Source organism: Cydia amplana, chromosome 17, assembly GCF_948474715.1.
Source record: "Cydia amplana chromosome 17, ilCydAmpl1.1, whole genome shotgun sequence".
Lineage (NCBI taxonomy): Eukaryota > Metazoa > Arthropoda > Insecta > Lepidoptera > Tortricidae > Cydia > Cydia amplana.
Genome location: NC_086085.1, coordinates 12,724,993 through 12,749,860, shown reverse-complemented (window position 1 = coordinate 12,749,860; position 24,868 = coordinate 12,724,993). Strand labels below are relative to the sequence as shown.

The 24,868-nt window shown below is 40.6% G+C and overlaps 1 protein-coding gene across 1 annotated transcript in view; it reads right to left on the bottom strand.

Moving 5' to 3' along the window:
- Positions 1-24,868, bottom strand: part of LOC134655834 (dynein beta chain, ciliary-like) — a 76,706-nt gene that overhangs the window by 50,479 nt on the left and 1,359 nt on the right. The window contains exons 4-21 of the mRNA XM_063511325.1: positions 24,095-24,265; positions 23,530-23,618; positions 23,240-23,343; positions 22,781-22,969; positions 21,751-21,924; positions 20,193-20,328; positions 19,393-19,621; positions 13,429-13,620; positions 12,613-12,747; positions 11,986-12,119; positions 10,641-10,830; positions 9,488-9,589; positions 8,523-8,676; positions 7,917-8,124; positions 6,118-6,208; positions 4,997-5,246; positions 1,430-1,581; positions 287-407 (exon numbers count right to left, since the gene is read on the bottom strand). Coding sequence (XP_063367395.1) covers positions 287-407; positions 1,430-1,581; positions 4,997-5,246; positions 6,118-6,208; positions 7,917-8,124; positions 8,523-8,676; positions 9,488-9,589; positions 10,641-10,830; positions 11,986-12,119; positions 12,613-12,747; positions 13,429-13,620; positions 19,393-19,621; positions 20,193-20,328; positions 21,751-21,924; positions 22,781-22,969; positions 23,240-23,343; positions 23,530-23,618; positions 24,095-24,265 — 2,821 coding nt within the window. The remainder of the gene's footprint in view (positions 1-286; positions 408-1,429; positions 1,582-4,996; positions 5,247-6,117; positions 6,209-7,916; positions 8,125-8,522; positions 8,677-9,487; positions 9,590-10,640; positions 10,831-11,985; positions 12,120-12,612; positions 12,748-13,428; positions 13,621-19,392; positions 19,622-20,192; positions 20,329-21,750; positions 21,925-22,780; positions 22,970-23,239; positions 23,344-23,529; positions 23,619-24,094; positions 24,266-24,868) is intronic.

Below are 24,868 nucleotides of genomic sequence, written 5' to 3'. Positions count from 1 at the left end.
TAAGTGATACGCAGTTTTCGATGCCTGTTTTTGAGAGATAGCATCTTGAACATATACGCAATACAGAAGAAACGACATTAGACGTGCTTAGTGTCTAAGAGTACCCGCATCATAAATCAGAAATAATCCAAATATGATAACATGATTTCTGGACGACCCATAATATCAATCTTCGTGCTTTTCAACAAGGTTCACGATAACGTGGCGTTCAAAGGGTTAGGTTACTGAAACTAATTATTTACGATAAAAAATTGATAACGACTGGATACTATGGATGATATCTCACCTGGATCTCTCAATTCCGCTGTAACTTTCATAAACGCAACTTGCGGCCCCTTTTCCAAATCCGTGTTCAATTCAAAAAGATCAATGCTACTTTTGATGGCTTTCATAACTTGTTTTGACACCTAAAACAGTGAATGAATATGTTTATAAATACTGCATACCGGCATGTGTTAAATTTGTTAAATGTCAAAGTGTCGCCATCTACTCGAGACTATAGTTCGTTTTTTTTAGATTAGATATTTCAGGTAAACAATCTTGATGTGTATTTTAATTGAAAAACACATTTTAAAAATAAGTTACGGCAAATATGTAACAATTATGAATCTAATACGATCATTTATATTCTTCTGCTTTCATAAGTAAAAAGCGTTTTTCAATTAAAAGACATGTCAAGATCGCTTACCTTCTTGCAAGTTCTTTCTAATGTTAAAAAAAAACGAACTATAGGCCATAGAACAATAGTGCAACCTTTTCGAGCAATGGCGCCATACCTTTGGCCTAGTTACATTCCATTGAAAGAATAAGGATCAAATGATCAAAGTCAAACAGCGTTCTAAAAGTTCTAATCTTCTATCGAAAGATGGCAGTAAATTTACTCAGGGTACATAATTTACCATGACAATAACTCTCTATACACTTTATTCTCTTTGGGTGGATCAACTATTTCTTGTTGTTATTCTGCCCGGTCAACCAAGAGACAATAGTAGCATAGTTTGTTAGAAGACATTGTACACCAGTACACCACCTTCTTCTGACACGCTTGATAGACGACCCTCCATGGAAAGGGTTTATGAGTATCACAAAAAAGCTTGTTTGGTTAATTTAAATGCCTAAAAATCTGATTTTAAAGAGTGACCCAGGAGCAGGGCTCGGAACCGGTTTTTTTTTAAACCCAAAATAGCCCAATGTTTAATTATTGTATGCTCTTTACGTAGGACTGAATCATGTGTTTATGTAACAACTTCGTGTTATTAGATTAAATAAAAAAAAATTAAAAATGAAATAATAAGCCAAAGAATGAAAAAGAACGTAATAATACCGGTATTTTTTGTATGAAGAATAAACCGGTTCCGAGCCTTGCCCAGGAGAACGTAACCATGGCAACGAGAGACAAGAAAAAGTTGATTCATCCCTTTGTCCTTACCAAAGAATCAACGTATTCCACGTACGCGGGCCATCGTGAGGCCCTAAAGTTCTCCTCCTCAATCTCTCGCTTTTCAAGTTCAATATCGGCTAATTCGTCTGGGTCCGTTATTTCCTCCTCCTCCTCGGCGGGGGAGTCCACTCCCTCCTCACCTGAATTATTTTATCTGTTCAATTTTATATAATCATAATCATAATCATTTTATTCGTAAAGCTAATTTACATGTCAGTCTGGATACAAATTTAAAATTATACGTAAAAATAGATAATCCTTACATAGTAAGCATAATCCGATTAAATCAGTGAAAGCATATAACTGGAAACCGCCTTTGGGAACATTACCGTTCAAATTCTCGGGCCAAATTAGCACACATACACAATTACGCCTACATTTAAATAAGACGATACGTTTACAGAGCCTGTCTCTATTACACTAACGTACACAGCTAAGTGTAGATGAAATGCATATAATGTCAATAACTACCAATCAGCGACATTAATCCGCTAATAACCTTCTTGCTGTACGTACTGGCCGCTGAGAGTTCGCGGTTCATATTTGATTAGAATATGACTTGGACAGGGATAGGTTTATGCCATACATTGAAGAACCAGTCAAATAATTCACGTATAATAATTTAATGCAGATTATAAGATAACTAGTTAAAATGTTGTTATGAAATTAAATGACAGACTAACTCAACATAATTAAAAATTCATTGTTGTAGGTATAAATGTATTCCGCTATAATAAGTATTTTGTATATTTTATTATCAATCTGTATGGCAGTGCGAAGTCACGTTCAGAGCCCGTACCATGAGTCACTGACAGTGTCAAAACTGACATTTACGCTATCGAGAACGTAATTTACTTTCTATACATCTCGTTTGCACTAATATGCGAGTACGAGCGAGATGTATAGAAAGTAAATTACGTTCTCGACGGCGTTTGTCAGTGCTAAACTGATGGTAGCCGTACTGGTATAGTCTGTCCGTTTTTCTAAGATCAAGTACGCCATAGTAAATGTATGGCGAACTTGATCTTAGAAATCGGACAGGCTATACAGCCTGCAAAATTTACATGGGTACACGAATCGGGTCAAAAACATTTGAACAGGCGGAGTCACAAGAAATCCCCACTTTCAGTTCCAATGGAAATATTTTATATGTATATAGCCGGTCAAGCAAGTTTGTCAGTAGAAAAAGGCGCATACTTAATTACAATTCTGTATGGGACCATAACCGTTCGCGCGCTTACATTTTCTAAATTCGCCGCTCTTTTCTACTGACGGAAATGGCTTGAGAGAGAACCTACATATATGTGACAGTAGAGGGTGGATTAAAATGATCAACATTTTGAGATAATGTGTGTATTTGTTAAATTAATTCAGTGAAAGCGTGATAGAAAAAAATGTATCTACATATACGAGACCGGGTATGATTATCTCACGGGTTATCTCATGAATAGAACATTAGATATCTTGCCAGGCATCCACTCAATTTCATGTCTCTCTAATTGGACAGCTTTTTTCCATAGTTCTCTGCGAATAGCATCTTGTGGGAATCTGAATGGAAAGTAATGTAAAATGACAATACCAAATTTGATTATTAATTTGAAATAACTAGGTAGTTTTTTTATAGCTCCATCTCATGAAATAAAAAAGGAAAATACAAATCTGTAAGAAGGAATTTATTACTACATTTATAATTACAGTGGAATCCGTTTATTATCCGTTTATCCGTTTTTTATTTATTTATTTATTATGACTCCGCTTATACTGACCAACCGCTTACTATGACGCAATTACTGTGCGAAGTTTGGTTTTCATATGAAATTCTTTGTGACAAAGTCGGATAAGATGACTTCGACCTATAAATACTATTTTTATAGAATTATGTCCGGTTATACTGACAAATTCGCTGGTTTTCGTGGCCGGCCCCACATCTTTCCCTGCGAGGACGTCTGTGGCGTTTAAATTGTTTTAGTTTTTACTCTCGGTGAAAGTTGATAATTGGTATAAGGTTAATAAAACTCATCTCTCACAAAATAGTTTGAGATTAATTTGGAAAACATAAAATAAAAAGTTTATCAACTATGCTTTATATGACATCCGCTTAGTATGACATGTTTGTTACTTCCCTTCAATGTCATTATAAGCGGGTTCTACTGTACTTATATAGAAAATACCTAAACCAATCATAAGTTAATAAAATAGTCTACTTCATTTGGCATAAAACCATCCCTATTATCCTCGCAATTTAAAAAGTCGTATGTTGTTATGAAAGTCGTATGCAGTTGTTACGTTTTAGCTTAGCACGGTAGTATTGAAAAAATGTCGTCATGTTTATTCCAAATTTTACTGAAGTTATCTGTTTACTACAAGTGAAAAGTGATTCCACTGTCCTTGATATGAACTAAAACAACTTCTGCACCACTTCACGACACATGAAGACATTTTTAATTACAAAAAAACGTAGTTTTTATAAACCAATTTAGCCATCCGTCACTGACTGTCATCTCGGCCGCACTGAAGTTGCCAATCGAACAGTCTGTAAGCACCGCCTACAATCGAATACTTTACGTTGGGTCATAATTGAGCGGACAGAATACTTCCATGGTTTATATGCGTTCACTGGATTAAATCGATTTGTAAATGTAGTTCTATAAAGCTAGAACATACAAAAATAAAAAAGTCAATTATACAAATCTAATAATAATAAAAAATGTCAACACTTTCAATAGAAAGTAATCAAAGTAATTAATACAAAGTAATTTTTACAATTTGACGTATATTTTAAATAAGTACTGAAGTGCCGCCGGAAATTTGGAAGATATGTGAAAGTTTAGGAATTTGCTACGTTTTTGGAACGCATCCTTTACTCTTTGTTTAATTTCCCATAAATTTCCAATAATTATTGTAATTATTCTAATCAGTTAAAAAAAATAACTTCCCGAAATCTGTATAGCATAGGTAACTGTATATTTAGCTGCTAGAGAAGCATTTGTAAAAAAAAACGCCAATCAATACTAAAAGAGGCATGAATATTCGCTCTGTTGCGATGCAATGTGATTATTTTTCAAGCACGCCTACTTGAAAAATAATCACATTGCATCGCAGCGCAGAAGAACAATTTAAGAATTATTTCCACAGAACATATTAAAGAGGTTAGAACGGCTATCGCGCGCAGTTAGTATCGGAACCGGTGTCGCCGCTCGTTCCTCTCCACATTTCCACATTTCTCGCGCAACGGTAGTAAAAACTTATGTGCCTGGTGAATGGATACGCCTCCTTTAGACAGATTTGATGTCTGGCTTCTTAATCTGAACGTTATTGTGGCGCAAAAGGCATGTTTACGTTTTTCGGTCAGCGCGGGCGAGTACTAGCATGCGAGCGTTTGCTCATAACCGGCGGCGACACGTACCCTGCTCGCATCGCCATTCTACTTGTTCTGTGATTATTTCAATCTTTATTTGACGTCCATAAGAGCATTGTAATATGCCTATTACAATGCTCTTATGAACGTCAAATAAAGATCGAAATAGTTCTTAAGTCTACGGAAATGCAGTTTACCAGCGTCTCGCCGTGCTTGCCGCTCAGCCCGCTCCGCTTCCTTAGCCTCCTTCTTGGCTCTCCTGAGGGCCCTCCTTTCCTGCTTGATGGCTTCCGCTTCCGCTTTCTCAGCTTCTCTCTCTTGTCTCGCGATGCGTCTCGCTTCCCGCCTGTCTGCGATGTCTTTGAGTTTCGCTGCACGAGCTGCCTTCTCTTCGTCGTCCATGGTAGCCTCATCCACTTCTTCCAAGTCTTCGTCTTCGTCAAGTGACTGTCAAGGAAAAAATCGAGGTTTCGTACTCGACTGTTTGGAAATCTAAATGATTATGACATTATCTGTGTCGGACCGTTTTGCTTTTTTGACTAATTGATGTCAGTTTTGAATAGCACGGCATAGTCAATTAGGCCATTTTGGCCATTTTTGAAGGGCTCTAGCGCCTTAAAAAACAAAAATATCAAAAAAAGCAAAACGGTCCGACACAGATATTGACAATATTAATCTGTGTTGAAAAAATCATTGCTCTAGCTTCAAAACCCACGGAGGAAACAGTCGAGTACGTTTGTATGGAGAAATGACCACTCCTGTTGGCTCTTAAAAACCTGTACACTCCTTTTTTGAAGAACCACATACTGTAGACCCTCGGGAAAACCTCGGAAGGGAGCTCATTCCACAGCCGGAGCCGGCTTTGTCACCATGGCTGTCACGTTCTAAGAAATATGTAAGTGCGAAAGTGACGCATGGCATGACAGGTGTTAAAAATGCGACCATGATAGCTGGTCTGGGATCGGAAACCCCTGCATTGGCTGCATTTGTTAATTTTTTCAATATGGTTAGCCTATAGATATGGAAACATGTAGTTTTCCTATCGAATTAGGTATAGTTTTAATATTTACAACTTACCGTTTCACGATATGGTGTACGAATACGAACTGATAAGGTTTGTAAAAACTATTCTAGAGTCTGTGCGGAAAGAGAAGAGTCGCGAAATGTATGGGATCCAATACATTCTATGACTCTTCTCTTTCCGCACAGACTCTATCAAATATCTTATCCAATACCCCTTTATACGGAACCGGTTCCGGTCCCTGGTCGTAAACTTTTATTTTTGGAAACAGAATTCGATTTGTATTTATCATATTACCTCTGTATCTTCCTTAATATTGAAGAACAACTTGTAATTGGTAGCCAATATGCCTTGGAATTCCTCGTGGCTCTGAAGTATTCTGTTTCGTCTGAAATTTATTCAAAATAATGTAAAGGCCCCAGCACACAATAGGCCGGCCACTCCAAGGGACGCATTTATGCGTTAGAGGGAGCAAGTGATATTGCTATCTCATTCTACCGCATGGCTGCGTCCCTTGGAGTGGCCGGCGCTGGCCCATCGTGTAGAGGAGCCATTATGTATCATCGTCATTCTCATATTATCATTAGTCCTAAAACTGAATTTTTTGTAAGGTTAGCCTATAGATAGGTTAGGTTAGGTTGGTTGTATATGGCAATCCTGAAAAGTTACGCGTTTCTAAATGAAACAAATTAGGACTAACGAAAATGCGGACAAACAACCCATTACTTAAAACTTTTTGGGAAACAATAGAGACCCGTAATTTACATTTTTAATGTTTGTGTTTTTTACACATGATATGAAGGTAAGGCTGCGCATACCTGGTCACAAATCTCGGATGACTCTCAAACACAGCCAACAGCTCCCCTTTCACGTTGATCCTGGACCTGTTTTCCTTGCGGGTGTAAAGAGGCACGTCGCCCCAGGCCGCAATTTTCTTCAACCCATACATATTCTTTTGTAGGTTTTCTTACACATGATATGAAGGTTAGACTGCGCATACCTGGCCACAAATCTCGGATGACTCTCAGACACAGCCAACAGTTCCTCTTTGAAGTTGACCCTGGATCTGTTTTCCTTGCGGGTGTAAAGAGGCACGTCGCCCCAGGCCGCAATGTTCTTGAGCCCATACATATTCTTTTGTAGGTTTTTTATACATGATAATTAAGGTTAGACTGCGCATACCTGGCCACAAATCTCGGATGCCTCTCAGACACGGCAAACACTTACTTCCCCTTTCACGTTGATCCTGGACCTGTTCTCCTTGCGGGTGTAAAGAGGCACGTCGCCCCAGGCCGCAATGTTCTTGAGCCCATACATATTCTTTTGTAGGTTTTTTTACACATGATATGAAGGTTAGACTGCGCATACCTGGTCACGAATCTCGGATGCCTCTCAGACACAGCCAACAGCTCCCCTTTCACGTTGATCCTGGACCTGTTCTCCTTGCGGGTGTAAAGAGGCACGTCGCCCCAGGCCGCAATGTTCTTGAGTCCATACATATGCTTTTGTAGGTTTTCTTACACATGATATGAAGGTTAGACTGCGCATACCTGGCCACAAATCTCGGATGCCTCTCAGACACAGCCAACAGTTCCCCTTTCACGTTGATCCTGGACCTGTTTTCCTTGCGGGTGTACAGAGGCATGTCGCCCCAGGCCGCAATGTTCTTGAGCCCATACATATTCTTTTGTAGGTTTTCTTACACATGATATGAAGGTTAGACTGCGCATACCTGGTCACGAATCTCGGATGCCTCTCAGACACAGCCAACAGTTCCTCTTTGACGTTGATCCTGGACCTGTTTTCCTTTCAGTTTTATAGCGGCACATCGCCCCAGGCCGCAATGTTCTTGAGCCCATACATATTCTTTTGTAGGTTTTTTTACACATGATATGAAGGTTAGACTGCGCATACCTGGCCACAAATCTCGGATGCCTCTCAGACACAGCCAACAGTTCCCCTTTCACGTTGATCCTGGACCTGTTTTCCTTGCGGGTGTAAAGAGGCACGTCGCCCCAGGCCGCAATGTTCTTGAGCCCATACATATTCTTTTGTAGGTTTTCTTACACATGATATGAAGGTTAGACTGCGCATACCTGGCCACAAATCTCGGATGCCTCTCAGACACAGCCAACAGTTCCCCTTTCACGTTGATCCTGGACCTGTTTTCCTTGCGGGTGTACAGAGGCATGTCGCCCCAGGCCGCAATATTCTTGAGCCCGTCCTTCATGTTGTTCTGAGCCCTGAGCACTCGCTCTTGAAGTGTGTTGATGGCTGCGTACACTTCTGCCATCCATTCAGTAACTGTTACAATAAGACTTTCGTTATGTCGAAGTATTTTAAGTGTAATAATAGACGTCTCTGTTTGCAATAAATAAAATTGGTACAGGTAGCACATCGTAACTGGTGAATTACCAATACGACTTGGAACTCCAGTAGCCGTTTAAGAAGTGTAACGCTCTTACAGTAGATGTCGCTAGGGTCCTCTTGACCCATACAGAGGAAAGATGAGGTCTTGGTGGCTCAGATAGCAGAGCGCTGGAGTATCAATCCAGAGGCCGTGATTCAAGTCTCACCCAAGACTTTTAAATTTATTCTAAGCTTTGTAATAATAAAGGCGAGAAACTATCCTCGTTCTCTGCATTATTGTATAATGATAGGTTGCAGTTTTATACCTACCTACCTATTATTTGAATACTTACAATCATCGTTCCAAGTGTACTCCTCGACGCCACGGCCTAGAAGATCGTCTATGGCAGAGATCTCCTTCTCTATTAGAGCCACTTCTGTCTCGTGACTGCCTTCTCGAATTTCGTTGTACCATGATATGGCCCGGTTAAGACGATTCAGGTCATACTAAGGCAATAACGAAATAATTTCTTTATTAACACTTAAATAGGTAATAATAGAATGAATAAACTAAACATTAAAATTAAAACTAAACCTTAATAATTGTAAAATTTCTGAATTATCAAAAAGAAGCAGACACGAGAATTTACGTAACTTAACTAATCTCCCAACTTTTGTACTCCCGGCTTGTACTAACGAATATGGCAAAAGAGTTTGGACAAGTGCCCTACCACGCACCTTGAATAGATTTCCATATGCATCAATAATAGGAAATAGATCGGATAAGCAAATAGTAAAGTCATATGTCATATAAAAGAATGTTACTGAATAATTTATCCAAGTCTTCCAATGGACATAATTAATTTAATAAATTTAGCATAAATATATATAAATGTAATTAATGCATGAGATCTACTTGGACTTAACTCAATTAAAATCTAAATAAAAATAGATTAAGAGTTTTGTTTGTAAACCTTATTATTAATGTGTGCAATAAACAGTTTAAATTTAATTTAATTTAATTTTTTTTAATAAAACATAAAGTAAACATAATAAATGCTCCCCAGGTCACCTTCGTGCGTTATGGTGCCCAAAAGTCTGGCAGCGTTACCTTTTTGGATGGCCAGGCTTATCCTCTGGCCGAGGTAGCTGCCAGCCCTCCGGTCGCCTGAGGTTTCAATAAGGCGCTGAGAAATTTACTTGAATAATAATTTATTGCAGATAAAATGAAAAGCAAAAATGGCGGACTTGATGTCTAGTGCAGATAATACTAATTAGTAAGTAGCGGGCTACCCAATGGTACATAAACTAAACATACCTGTAACTTTTCATTCCGCGCGTACAGGTCCAAACCATCTTGAGGTATCCCCTGCTTGTTCAAATACATCATATGACGGATTTCGCGCAACAACATTTCCAACTGAAATAGGCAATTAAAAAACGATCTGTTATTAGTGTTATTACATGCCGTGGCGCAAAAGAAAACTATGTTTCTGATGGACGTGGACTTAGCACAGGAGAGGAGAAAATTTAGGTACGCCTAGAATTAATGTTGACGCTATTTTAGCATCACTGGTGAATCAACACATCATCATCATCGATTAATTAACACATTCACTGCCAGCGACCCGCTAGGAGGGTCCGCTGTTCGTAGAGTATAGCTTGCGCTGGCAGTGAATGCGTTAAACACACTGTGATGACGTTTGCAAAGTTATATTTGATTACATGCAAAAAAAAACCACAAGACCTGTTGTCATGACAACAGACCTGTCCTGTTGTCATGATCCATACATGTATGGATCAGAATGTTGGGCCCTAAAGGTGACGGATGAAAAGAGATTGTATGTAGCGGAGATGGATGTGTGGCGTGACAAAAATGGGTAGGATAATGAATGAGTATATAAGAGGAAGCCTGAAAGTTGCACCCATAGTAGAAAAAGTAAGAGCGAATCGCTTAGCATGGTGCGGGCATGTGATGCAGAGGAATGAAAGTCATGTGACGAGAAAGATATTGCGAATGAATGTGGAGGGAAGTAACAGGAAAGGAAAACCGAGGGAAACGTGGATGGACTGTGTGAGAGATGACATGAAACGATCGCGAGTGAATAATGAGATGACGAGCGAGAGAGAGGTATGGGGAAAAAGACATACGACACCAAATAAATGGGATAAGGCGCTGGTGGCCTAGCGGTAAGAGCGTGCGACTTGCAATCCGGTGGTCGCTTGTTCAAACCCCGCCTCGCACCAATGAGTTTTTCGGAACTTATGAACGAAATATCATTTGATATTTACCAGTCGCGTTTCGGTGAAGGAAAACGGACTAACGGTCAGATGACAGTCGCTTTCGCAAAAAGCCACGCCAATTCTTGGGATTAGTTGCCAAGCGGACCCCAGGCTCCCATGAGCCGTGGCAACATGCCGGGACAACGCCAGGAAGATGATGATCAAGGTTAGGCGAATGATGATCTTACCTCAGGACTGAAGTTATTTCTGACAAACGGCGGGTCTCGATAGATGAGGTTCTTGGCCAGATGCATCTTACAAATCGCCGGCACAGTGGCGCACCAAGCTTTGAACGACTTGTCGTCGACAGAGTTCAGGTAGCCGAGCATTTCGTTTGCCTTCTGTCGCATGTACATGGCAGATTCGGATTGTACTATGCTGCAAGTTACGAAAACATTATAGCGCTTGTTAAGCTGTAAAAGCTGTTAATATATGACCGTATAAAACCATTCGCGGCTCCTATACAGTCAGAAGAAGCTATGAGGGCCAAGTGTTCAAAATGATTTCCTCAAAGGTTAAAATAAAAACAATAAAATTGTGTTCATATACCTAATTCTGAACACTTGATCCGCTTAGAAATTTCTCATATACTTTCTTTTTTAATTTACTTATTAAAAAATAAATTTAAATTTTAAAAACGTCAGCGTGGCCTAACATTTTCGTACAACATTTTCATTTCATACAAAGTTGAAATTTTTTAATAAGTAGGTAGATTTAAAAAGAAAGTAAATGTTTTTCGGCCAATCATTGTCTATGGAAATATAGATTTACAAAGTATATACAGGTTACCTCTTCGTTTCATATTTGTCTAATGCAAAACTTATCTAATAGTGACCTATGTACGGTTCGAACATTTACGCCGCAGTGGGCTACTGCCTTTTCAAACACATGTTAAATGGGTGGATCAACTATTTCTTGTTGTTATTCTGTCCGGTCAGCCAAGAGACAATAGTAGCATAGTTTGATAGAAGACATTGTACACCACCTTCTTCTGACACGCTTGGTAGACAACCCTCAATGGAAAGGTTTATAAGTATCACCAGGCGTGGCTCACTCCGCAATTTCGTCGCTTTGCTACAGGTAGCTAAAAGTACATCCGCTCCACACCAATTTTGGTGGCTAGCCATAAGCCGCGCGTGGCGCTGTCGCCACCTAGCGGCCATATCTGACCTGATCGTGACTGCAGACGCGTTTTGTTAGAGAGTGAGTCTTCTGTACCTAGTACTATTATTTATTCTGTGGTATCACCAAAAACATAGTAAATATATTAAAAACGGGTCACTCACGTATTTTAAGTCGAAAAACGCAAACCGTAAACGCAAGCTCCTGATGATACTTCTCGGTACGAAGTGAAACATGTCGAGCGTTTTTCGACTTAAAATACGTGAGTGACCCGTTTTTAATATATTTACTATGTCTTTGTCTCACGGAAGTTTTGTTATTAAAATATCACCAAAAAGCGTGTTTGGTGAATTTAAATGCATAAAAATCAGGTTTTATAGAGTGACCCAGGGGATTCACCCAAATACTCACGGGTCTTCTAAGAGCACGAACTCCTGTATGGGCTCTTCGATCCTCCGGCGCAGCTTGTTGATCCACCACATCATGCCGGCGACGGGCGGGAGGTACGCGTCCACCATTGGCCTATCCGCGCTTTTACCCATTTTCTGCAAATGAATATGCCTAGTGCAGTAGTTTTCTACGGTCAAATGGTACTCAAGAGAACAAAATCATTGTATTATTTGTTAAATTGAACCACTACTTAAATAAGAGTGAAAGCAAAGAATTGCATCCAAACATCGAAGATTCGAAGGTAGGTATCTATTTAGTTACCTAGTTTTAGTTTTTCAGTCTAAACTAATACGTTCAAGTTCTGAACAACAGATTATCCCGAACTATTTAGGAATCATCACTAGAATAAAAACACATATTTCTTATGTACAATCAATAGCAGAAACAAGCAAATGATTATATGCTTACAAGGGGAGGTCTAAATTAGAGGTGGGCCCTATATATCTCCTCACCATTCCGCAAACTTTTACACCTGCCTTCAAGAAACTTTTCAAGCATGTGCGTAATGCTGCAGTGAGTTATGAGTATTGAGCACGCAATTTCAAGCAGAAATCAATAAGTACTTATTAATAAAAGTAAACATCTTACCGCCATTTCTTCGTCAAATATTTCCTTCACGCAGTCCAGATTGTCGTGCATCATGTCCATCAACTTCTTCAGCTTCGGCTGAATCTCGGCCTTGATGATGGGCCGGTGGTACAGATCTCCCATGATTTGGAAGAACTGGAACGAGTTGGCGAAATAAGCACTTTTGATACACCTTATGGCGTTGCGTTAAGGTTTATAATGTCGAATTTTTCACATTCACACCTTTTTGCATCATCTACTAACATTCCCGAGTAGAATAACTAAGATAGTCATATTAGTTATTGTCTGAAAATTAAACCTATTTGATTCGACTACCATTACAACTTTAACAAAACAGTTGCCATCTTGGATTCCAAAATCAATCTAATTTCATGTCCCTGAAAACATCAAAATCGACTACCATGAAGGCTTTCACGAGAAAGTGCAGGCCCGACCGCCTTCTTGAATTCCAAATTAGTCGTAACTTGTCGTTTACAGCATTTAAAATAACCGGCCAAGTGCGAGTCGGACTCGCGCACGAAGGTTTCCGTACCATACCATAACGCAAAAAACGGCAAAAAAATCACGTTTATTGTATGGGAGCCCCACTTAAATATTTATTATATTCTGTTTTTAGTATTTGTAGTTATAGCGGCAACAAAAATACATCTGTGAAAATGTCAACTGCCTAGCTATCACGGTTCATGAGATACAGCCTGGTGACAGAGAGACGGGGAGGTAAGACTAATAGGGTCCCGTTTTTACACTTTGGGTGCGGAACCTTAATTTTTTTTTAATTGTTTTTTTTTTGTGTATTTTTTTACACAAAATACTCACTTTGAATATTTGCTGCATGTTATGGCACTCGTCCAGCCCCTGTGAGAAGAGCGAGGCGAGCCTCCGATCCATCTGGTTGAGCACGGCCATGTGCTTCTCATAGTCCGGGAGGAAGCTGTTGTCTTCCGGGTCCGCTGGGTCGTACGTTATGTTGCCGAGGTTCTGGTAGATGAGCGTGTAGTCTTCTAACACCTGTGAGTTGCAATGATCACTGTAAAACCATTTTCTATCCTCCTAAGGCCCAAGGTCCTACCCATAGTACTTATTAACTTTCTTATTCAGACCCAGTTCCTACAACAATTGTGCAGTCATAGCGTACCACGGTCCTACCAGTAGGACTTAATAGAAAACCCATTTCAAATTTTGCGCTTATCGAAATTGGCGTGTACGAACTTCTAAAGGACTGTTTTGTTTTGTCTGTGAGCCCTTTAACAGTTCGTAAAAAAAAATCAAAGTGCTGTACAAATTACTGTATAAGTATGTTATTATACTTATACAGTACTTAAAAAAAGTCTTGGGTCTGAATGAGTATAAAACAATAGTACTACTGGTAGGACTACGGGCCGTACTAACTACATACTCAATTTTTCGTTGGGCCTTAGGAGGCTATAATAGCGCTGGTGGCCTAGCGGTAAGAGCGTGGAGGTCGCGGGTTCAAAGCCCGGCTCGTAACAATGAGTTTTTCAGAACTTATGTACTTACGAAATATACTGTTATATTTACCAGTTGCTTTTCGCTAAAGGAAAACATTGTGAGGAAACCGGAGTAACCGGACTAATCCCAACAAGGCCTAGTTTACCCTCTGGGTTGGAAGGTCAGATGGCAGCCGCTTTCTGTGTGTTATCTGTCGTGGCATCATCGAATTATGATAAGTCGGGTTTATTTCGTGATGTACACTTATTGATTTCTTTTTTCTTGCTGTTGTTGTCTGTACATGTCCATACATGTTTTGTGATCGTCACGAATAAAAATCTTTTATCTTTCGTAAAAACTACTGCCTACGCCACATCATGGAATTAGTTGTCAAGCGGACCCCAGGAAGATGAGATTAATATTAAACTATTCTATTCTATATAAATAAATGATCTCACCTTCATACACTCGACACTGATAATCTTCCCCCTTATCCCGCAAAACTCCACCTTTTCCAGCTTTAATATCTCCACCGTAGCTTCCAGTATGGATTCTATCATCTTGAGCCGCTTCAGGTAGATGTTGAACCTCATGAATACACGGTCGAAGTTGAACGACCAGTGAACTGGGTTCACGCCGGGCGGGACGACCACTTGAGCATAATTGGGGTCTTGTAGCATAATACATAAAAGATCTTACCTTTATACACTCGACACTGATAATCTTCCCCCTTATCCCGCAGAACTCCACCTTCTCCGGCTTTAATATTTCCACTGTAGCTTCCAGTATGGATTCTATCATCTTGAGCCGCTTCAGGTAGATGTTGACCCGCATGAACACACGGTCGAAGTTGAACGACCAGTGGACCGGGTTCATGCCGGGCGGGATGACCACTTGAGCATAATTGGGGTCATGTAGCATAATACATAAAAGATTTTACCTTCATACACTCAACACTGATAATCTTCCCCCTTATCCCGCAGAACTCCACCTTCTCCAGCTTTAATATTTCCACCGTAGCTTCAAGTATGGATTCTATCATCTTGAGCCGCTTAAGGTAGATGTTGAACCGCATGAACACGCGGTCGAAGTTTAACGACCAGCGGTCCGGGTTCATGTCGGGCGGGATGACCACTTGAGCATAATTGGGGTCATGTAGCATAATAAATAAATAAAATAAATTAATTAAAAATTAAAAAACACGACTGCAGTTTAAAAGCGAACTGAAAAGCTAGAAATATTTTTTAGTTATGTTAGGTACTCATCTTAATGAATGTAAAATATAATATAAGTGTTCAGTCAGGGTCATAAACAGCAATCGGAAAAGTTTAGGCTCATTTAGAATCGTGACTGTACCTGCATATTTTATTTCGATTGCAGTCGGGGACCTGTGAATGGGAAAATTTAAATATATCAAGGTCCCCGACTGCAATCGAAATAAAATATGCAGGTACAGTCACGATCCTAAATGAGCCTAAACTTTTCCGATTGCTGTTTATGACCCTGACTGAACACTTATATTATATTTTACATTCATTAAGATGAGTACCTAACATAACTAAAAATTATTTCTAGCTTTTCAGTTCGCTTTTAAACTGCAGTCGTGTTTTTTAATTTTTAATTAATTTATTTTATTTTATACATTTTAGTGACCATACAAACCAACCACATTTTTTATGATTTAAGACAATTTAGTTTCTTCAATGAGATTTCATCACGTTGATCTTTGATATGTTAGCATAAAACGTGCTTAAAAACCTAACTAGGTCTGACCCAAAAACCAGACGTATTGAAAAGTGCTATAATATGGCTTAATATCTCTGCAACTACATAACTATTTCCTATTAGGTGGCTTTCGGCCTTCGCAATTAAGATACTTGGGGAAGCTGCAGAAAGCGTGCATCTTTCTTACGCTGCAAGCCTTCGGCCCTACGCGAAGCTCGGCCTTCGGCCTTCGCAATTAAGGTACTTGGGGAAGCTGCAGAAAGCGTGCACCTTTCTTACGCTCCGGGCCTTCGGCCCTACGCGAAGCTTGGCCTTCGGCTTTCGTAATTAAGAAACTTGAGGATGCTTCAGAGAGCGTGCACCTTTCTTACGGTCCGGGCCTTCGGCCCTACGCGAAGCTCGGCCTTCGGCCTTCGCAATTAAGATACTTGGGGAAGCTGCAGAAAGCGTGCACCTTTCTTACGCTCCGGGCCTTCGGCTCTATATACGCGAAGCTCGGCCTTCGGCCTTCGCAATTAGGATACTTGGGGGAAGTTACAGGAAGCACGCACCTGCCTTACGCTTCGGACCGTCGGCCCTATGCGGAGTTCTGCCTTCGGCCTTCGTAATTAAAATACTCGGGGAAGTTGCAGGAAGAGCCCATCTGTCTTAAGTTTTACTTACGTACGTACTACGTACGGACACAGCTATACTACAGAACATTATCTCATTCTAACAAATAGCTTTGTCCCTACTTACGTAAGTAAAACTTACAAGTGTATCTCGGGCTTTATATAAAAATATACGGTTAAGGTTATAATGACACTTTCACACTTTGTTCCGTCAAAGTCGGTGCAGAGTCGTATCTGAAGACGGACTCTACAATCTCAGACTCTCTACAAAGAACTTATTTACACTTTTCTATTCCCTTAGCGCAATTTAGAACATAATATTGGCTTGGTTTCAAAACAAGTAAAATATGATTAATATAATACCTATGTATAATATTTTTTTTTATGATCAGCGGTCAAACCACTTCCTTTTAATATCCCAACAATAGGATAATATTTGGTTTTATGAGATTAGCTTTTCTTAATATATTTTGTAAATTCTTACTTTCTTAAAATTGGACTTAAACCCTCATATTGTATATATATTATTGATCGTCTTTCAAAGCGCTTCATTTTGATGCCCTACTCGATGGGTTTGCAAGATATTTTTTTCTTAAGGTTGCGTAATATGGCGTATTAAGTCCGCCATATTGATTTTGTAATGACGTCACATAGCCTATGTCACCCGGGATGACGTAAGGATTCTAATGATATATCATACATCTAAATCGGTAAAGGCATTCTGAAGTTATCGTGGAATAAAGAAACTCACATACATATATACATACAAACATGAACGCTGAAAACAATACACTCTTTTTTTTGGGCAGTCGTGTAATGATCTTACCTCCATACACTCGACACTGATAATCTTCCCCCTTATCCCGCAGAACTTCACATTCTCCGACTTTAATATTTCCACCGTAGCTTCAAGTATGGATTCTATCATCTTGAGCCGCTTCAAGTATATGTTGACCCGCATGAACACACGGTCGAAGTTGAACGACCAGCGGTCCGGGTTCACGCCGGACGGGACGACCACTTGAGCATAATTGGGGTCATGTAGCATAATACATAAAAGATCTTACCTTCATACACTCGACACTGATAATCTTCCCCCTTATCCCGCAAAACTCCACCTTCTCCAGGTTTAATATCTCCACTGCAGCTTCCAGTATGGATTCTATCATCTTGAGCCGCTTCAGGTAGATGTTGAACCTCATGAATACACGGTCGAAGTTGAACGACCAGTGGACCGGGTTCACGCCGGGCGGGATGACCACTTGAGCATAATTGGGGTCATGTAGCATAATAAATAAATGATCTCACCTTCATACACTCAACACTGATAATCTTCCCCCTTATCCCGCAAAACTCCACCTTCTCCAGCTTTAATATTTCCACCGTAGCTTCAAGTATGGATTCTATCATCTTGAGCCGCTTCAGGTAGATGTTGAACCTCATGAATACACGGTCGAAGTTGAACGACCAGTGGACCGGGTTCACGCCGGGCGGGATGACCACTTGAGCATAATTGGGGTCATGTAGCATAATAAATAAATGATCTCACCTTCATACACTCAACACTGATAATCTTCCCCCTTATCCCGCAAAACTCCACCTTCTCCAGCTTTAATATTTCCACCGTAGCTTCAAGTATGGATTCTATCATCTTGAGCCGCTTCAGGTAGATGTTGAACCGCATGAACACGCGGTCGAAGTTGAACGACCAGTGGACCGGGTTCATGCCGGGCGGGATGACCACTTGAGCATAATTGGGGTCATGTAGCATAATACATAAAAGATCTTACCTTCATACACTCAACACTGATAATCTTCCCCCTTATCCCGCGGAACTCCACCTTCTCCAGCTTTAATATTTCCACCGTAGCTTCAAGTATGGATTCTATCATCTTGAGCCGCTTAAGGTAGATGTTGAACCGCATGAACACGCGGTCGAAGTTTAACGACCAGCGGTCCGGGTTCATGTCGGGCGGGATGACCACTTGAGCATAATTGGGGTCATGTAGCATAATAAATAAATGATCTTACCTCCATACACTCGACACTGATAATCTTCCCCCTTATCCCGCAGAACTTCACCTTCTCCGACTTTAATATTTCCACCGTAGCTTCAAGTATGGATTCTATCATCTTGAGCCGCTTCAAGTATATGTTGACCCGCATGAACACACGGTCGAAGTTGAACGACCAGCGGTCCGGGTTCACGCCGGACGGGACGACCACTTGAGCATAATTGGGGTCATGTAGCATAATACATAAAAGATCTTACCTTCATACACTCGACACTGATAATCTTCCCCCTTATCCCGCAAAACTCCACCTTCTCCAGGTTTAATATCTCCACTGTAGCTTCCAGTATGGATTCTATCATCTTGAGCCGCTTCAGGTAGATGTTGAACCTCATGAATACACGGTCGAAGTTGAACGACCAGTGGACCGGGTTCACGCCGGGCGGGATGACCACTTGAGCATAATTGGGGTCATGTAGCATAATAAATAAATGATCTCACCTCCATACACTCGACACTGATAATCTTCCCCCTTATCCCGCAGAACTTCACCTTCTCCGACTTTAATATTTCCACCGTAGCTTCAAGTATGGATTCTATCATCTTGAGCCGCTTCAAGTATATGTTGACCCGCATGAAGACACGGTCGAAGTTGAACGACCAGCGGTCCGGGTTCACGCCGGACGGGACGACCACTTGAGCATAATTGGGGTCATGTAGCATAATACATAAAAGATCTTACCTTCATACACTCGACACTGATAATCTTCCCCCTTATCCCGCAAAACTCCACCTTCTCCAGGTTTAATATCTCCACTGTAGCTTCCAGTATGGATTCTATCATCTTGAGCCGCTTCAGGTAGATGTTGAACCTCATGAATACACGGTCGAAGTTGAACGACCAGTGGACCGGGTTCACGCCGGGCGGGATGACCACTTGAGCATAATTGGGGTCATGTAGCATAATAAATAAATGATCTCACCTTCATACACTCAACACTGATAATCTTCCCCCTTATCCCGCAAAACTCCACCTTCTCCAGCTTTAATATTTCCACCGTAGCTTCAAGTATGGATTCTATCATCTTGAGCCGCTTCAGGTAGATGTTGAACCGCATGAACACGCGGTCGAAATTGAAGGACCAGCGGACGGGGGTGATGCCGGGGGGGAAGAAGGATTCTATTTTGTCGCGGTTCAGTTCATAGGTGGTGCTGGAATGGGGTAGGTATTATCAAAGAGAATAGTGTGTATAGAGAGGTACTGTCATCATAAATTATGTAGCCACAGCATAGAGAAATATAGTAAGACAAGAGTGCTCACTCCATATATCAGTATTGATACCAAAAAGATTATTAATTTCAGTGTCTACATCTAGCATCGAGTAGCGGAACTATCAGTACTCCTACTTGACAATAGATGTAGCACCGACCGGAAAGTTTTATGTTGTTGAGCATACGACCTTACTTTTTAAATTTCCAAACTGAACCCACCCAAAAAAGGTTTCCTCATAAACTGTACCATCACCCACACTGTTAACTGTCCATCGATGGACGGTACCTTATTACATAAGGCATAAGGTCCACCGATGGACAGTTGCTGTTGTTGTTGTTGATGGATGTTGCTGTTTGTACTTATATATTTATTTATTTACATAAGGAGATCCAACAGCTAACTAAATAACAATGGAATCTTAAATATAAGTATACATATATATAGAGCCAATGTAATAAAAACATATACTTATGTAACACGCATCACATACACACACACTTGTGTACTTACATAAAGTGGTTCAGATTAGCAAGAGCCCTCCTCAGTTTGAGCAGCTGCTCATCGGCCTCTCCCTGGAAGAGTGACGGCGGGTCTATAGAGTTGGAGCACTGCATTATCACCAGGTTACACATCTCACGGAGTAGAGCTGTGAACAGATAACAAAACATTGAACCAACACATGAAGGGTACACGGAAAGAACATGTCTACTCACTTTTTCCGGAAAATGACATTTTTATCTCAAAATGAAGAGCTCTTAATGAACTATTAGTTATATCTTTTGCTACCACTGTATAATAAATGTAACACAACTTTATTTTCTGTTAAATAATACCTGGTCACGGAATTACCATACGTTTTGACATTGTTCCAAATTTTAAAACCGCGATTACTCAAAATGTTACTAAGTGACTAGACATGTTCTTTCCGTGTACCCTTCACATTCAGTATTAACTCACATTTATAGACGGGTATAACGCGAAATTTATTCAATTACCTTTATTTACCGACGTTTCGACACAGGTTTCCCTGGTCGTGGTCGCTTTCGCGTTAGACCCGTTTATAAATGTGAGTTAATATGTGTTCAAAACGCGAAAGTATTAATTATTATAACACATTCAGTGTTGAAAATCCGACTATCGGGTATTTTATGATCTCGCTCCCAGGCCGGACGTCCCGATAGTCGGGATCGTGGTACTACACCTTTATATGACGATATTTTTGTGGCCTGGCGCGGATGTCTTGTTTGGCTGGGTGGCAATGAATGTGTTAACAACCGCATTAAGTGAGAGCAAAGACCAACTTTCGACACATAATTAAAACTTTTAGAACGCCATTTGACTTTGATCCTTATTCATTCACTGATAATATTATAAATTTATTATTTTTCACTGATATGTGTTAAATTTGTTAAATATCAAAAAGTGGCGCCATCTACACGAGTATAGGCCAAAGGTATGGTCTTGGGTATGGCGCCATCTTGTCGAGCGATGGCGATGTGTACAAAATTTACTTTGACAATCCGCCTCTATTTCAAATTCTCATTGGGTGAAAGCGATTGGACCAGTGTGTGACGATAGGTGACAAGATCGAATCTGGAGTCCTACCGCGAAAACTGAAATTCGCAAATTGCGGGCATCTTTCTCTTTTACTCCAATTAAGGCGTAATCAGAGTGACGGAGAAAGATGCCTGCAATTTGCGAACTTCGGTGTTCGCGGTACTAAGCCTGCGATACATTGAATTTTTCCATCCTTCTTCAAACGAAAATTGAGAGTACCTAAGAAAGACATCATAATAACGGATTAGCGAGGTCTTACTCTACACTTAATCTAATCCATAAGCAACCCGTAATCCTCGCTAATCCGTAAGCAGTAAAGTTATAAATGTGTACCATGTCTAATCATGTGGATAAAAAAACAAGCATAATTATATTCATGTAATCTAATCGAAGTTGTTATTTTTCTAACGCTCTCCGTACATGGCGACCCTGCCAAACCCGAACCTGAAATCTTCTGACACCCGCTTAATAATGTAAAAATCTAATAATTAAATAAAAAATGATATCGTACGTATAAGTTTCTCAACACTGCAGAAGTATCTGGAGCTGCCCCACAGCAGACCGATGCAGTGGAACATAGGCCGGATATTCGGCTTGGCGTCCTGAAAGTCCGTGCCCTCAAAGCTCTCGAAATGGTACTGGAGTGGCCGCTGGTACACGAAGATGTCCCGGCATTCTACCACGCCTGGAATTACAAAAATGTTGTGTGGGTGGGATATAAATGTGTACTTCTAGTATGAAAATAACGGTATTTTTACAAGCATTTATTTAACATGCAATGTAAAGCATTTATTTAACTTGCAATGTACCTATGTATGTATGTTTGTGCGGGTCAAATCTTGCAAGTTAAACTTGACTCACTTCCCAACTTCCAATGAAGCTGAAAATTTGCATACACATGTAAGTCGGGTGACAATGCAATCATACCATCCAGCTGATCTGATGATGGAGATAGGAGGTGGCCATAGGAAATCTGTGACGAAACAACGCAACCTAATTGTGTTAGGGGTTTTTAGAATTGTCTCGATGAGTATTAGTTGTCTGTCGTAAGAAAAGTACAGTCAGCGATAAAAGCTTATACCAAAAATATTTTTTTTGCCAAAAACTTATTACCTTTCAATTAATTAGGCAAGTTTTAGAGCCTCTCAAGTCTCAGTATGTGTGACTTTGAAACGGAAGATAAAATGGTGATAAGCGCCTTACGGTAAGCAGATTTAAAGCACTCGCTGTTATATTTACACCGATTATGCCATGCGTTTCACGCGCCGGTCGCGCAGCTGCGAGTAGATGCCCTCTAGGTTCTTAAGACTGTTCTATTCACACCGATTATTATAGAGAGTAGATAATGATAAACTTTACCAGACACGACGTTAGTGAGCAGATTCTTTGAGCACTCCAGATACACGCTGTTTGTGGCTTCAAGATATGAAGCCATGCGTTTCACGCGCGGGTCGCGCAGCTGCGAGTAGAGGCCCTCAAGGTTCTTTAGACTTTTCTATTCACACCGATTATTATAGAGAGTAGATAATGATAAACTTTACCAGCCACGACGTTAGTTAGCAGATTCTTGAAGCACTCCAGATACACGCTGTTTGTGGCTTCAAGATATGAAGCCATGCGTTTAACGCGCGGGTCGCGCAGCTGCGAGTAGATTCCCTCTAGGTTCTTTAGTCTAAGCGCATAGAAATCTAAGTCCGCCATTGGTAAGGGAAACTTGGTCCGCTTGAACGCTGCAATCATGATCAAAATTCATAAATTACGATATCTTCAGGCAAAACAAAAGGCAGGTAATTGCCTTTTGGGGAAACTTTTGATCCTAATTATCTACCTACATGGTAGCTTGACAAACCAACAATATGCAGTGTTTTGTTGAACATCAAATAAAGCTACACCAGCTCCAACATTACACCTCTGCCTCGAGAAAATTTAAATCCCCCCTCAATTAGAGGAGGGTATCCCGATGTGGGACCGGCTATGAATTATATATAAAAAGGCATTACCTATATAAGAATCTTCTGACATCAGGTCATGGATTTGCTGAGTCCACTTTATAACGGCGCCCTCAATGTTGGTCTTGAGATGCAGGTCTAGATCTTCGCCGTCACTACGACATAATGCAAAATGTTGTAATAAAAAGTTGTGGGTTCGAGGCCTGATGGGCAGGGCAGGACTTAAACCCACAACGTTGGCTTTGCCGGAACCCATTACCTTAACCAATAAGGAAGAATGCAAAATTGAACCTTATCACTTTGAAACAAAACTCAAAATCATGTGTAAAATAATTAAATACCTTTCTCTAAATCTTGCTTCCGCTTGGAAAATGTTCTCTACCCCCGCCGGCATGGGTAGCATCACTTGACTAGCCATTTCGCCTTTTAGCTGCACAAAGTCATAGACATTTTTAAAGATAGATAAGAATATATTCTTTATTGCAAACCTCAAAAAATAAGTAAAAACACAATTGTAAATGTACATAAAAGTAAATAAGGTAGGTAAACACGCAATATTTATGGTTATATTACTTACTAGAATTAGACCAAGATAACTGCAACGATTTTGAAAGCACAGACTGTGCAAGTGTTATTAAGTTTCATAGAAGTTTGACGTTTAACCCTTTAACCCAGGGGTCACCAAATGGCGGACCGCGGTTCGGATCCGGACCGCCGACCTATATTATTCTTTTACTTATTTAATAAACTCGGCGAGTCGCTAGTAGCTTATAAAAGCTAAGTAAGTATATGTACAGTCAGCAGCAATAGTTGCTAAGTGGTTGAGGTGTTCATTATGAACGCGACTTTATTGTTAAGAGAATAAGAGTGCGAAGTAAGTATAACTATAGTATGGTTCTAATTAACCTGGTGCATCAAACTCCTGAGCTCATCAACGTGCCTCTTCATATCGTTGCGGACGATCTTCGGCCAGCCCCTCTGGTTCTCCGGGTTGCACAGCAGCGGCCCAATCACCTCGTCGGCCATGATGCTCAGGTCCATGAGCACGTTGCCAGACATCTCCCCTAATGTCACGTTCTGCAATATTTTGGGGGGTACAGAAATGTCGCTTATTCTTTGAACGCCACGCCTATCGGCAGGCGTGGCTCACTCCGCGATTTCGTCGCTTTGCTACAGGTAGCTAAAAGTACATCCGTTCCACACCAATTTTGGTGGCTAGCCATAAGCCGCGCGTGGCGCTGTCGCCACCTAGCGGCCATATCTGTGCTGGTCGTAACAGACGCGTTTTGTTAGAGAGTGAGTCTTCTGTACCTGGTACTATTATTTATTCTGTGCTATCGGTGTGTCCTCGTGAACTTTATCAGAATTCACGAAGGATGACATTGGGCCATTGACGTATATCTCAGGACTGGCCTTACGGGCAATAAGAATGGGCATGAATGGGGCCAGTACAGCGGTGTGACACCGCTACAAAGCGATTGGTTGATGAGTTCGCATCACGCGCGCGATTGATCGCAACTAGTTGCGTAGACTGCACGATTGGCTCGAATTCGTGAGTTACACCGCTGAACTATTACCACCATTACGTACCATTTTATTGCCAGTAAGGCCCGTCCTGAGATATACGTCAATGCATTGGGCTGAGGCTTTGAGTCTAAAAATCTGTGAAAATTTCGGTTT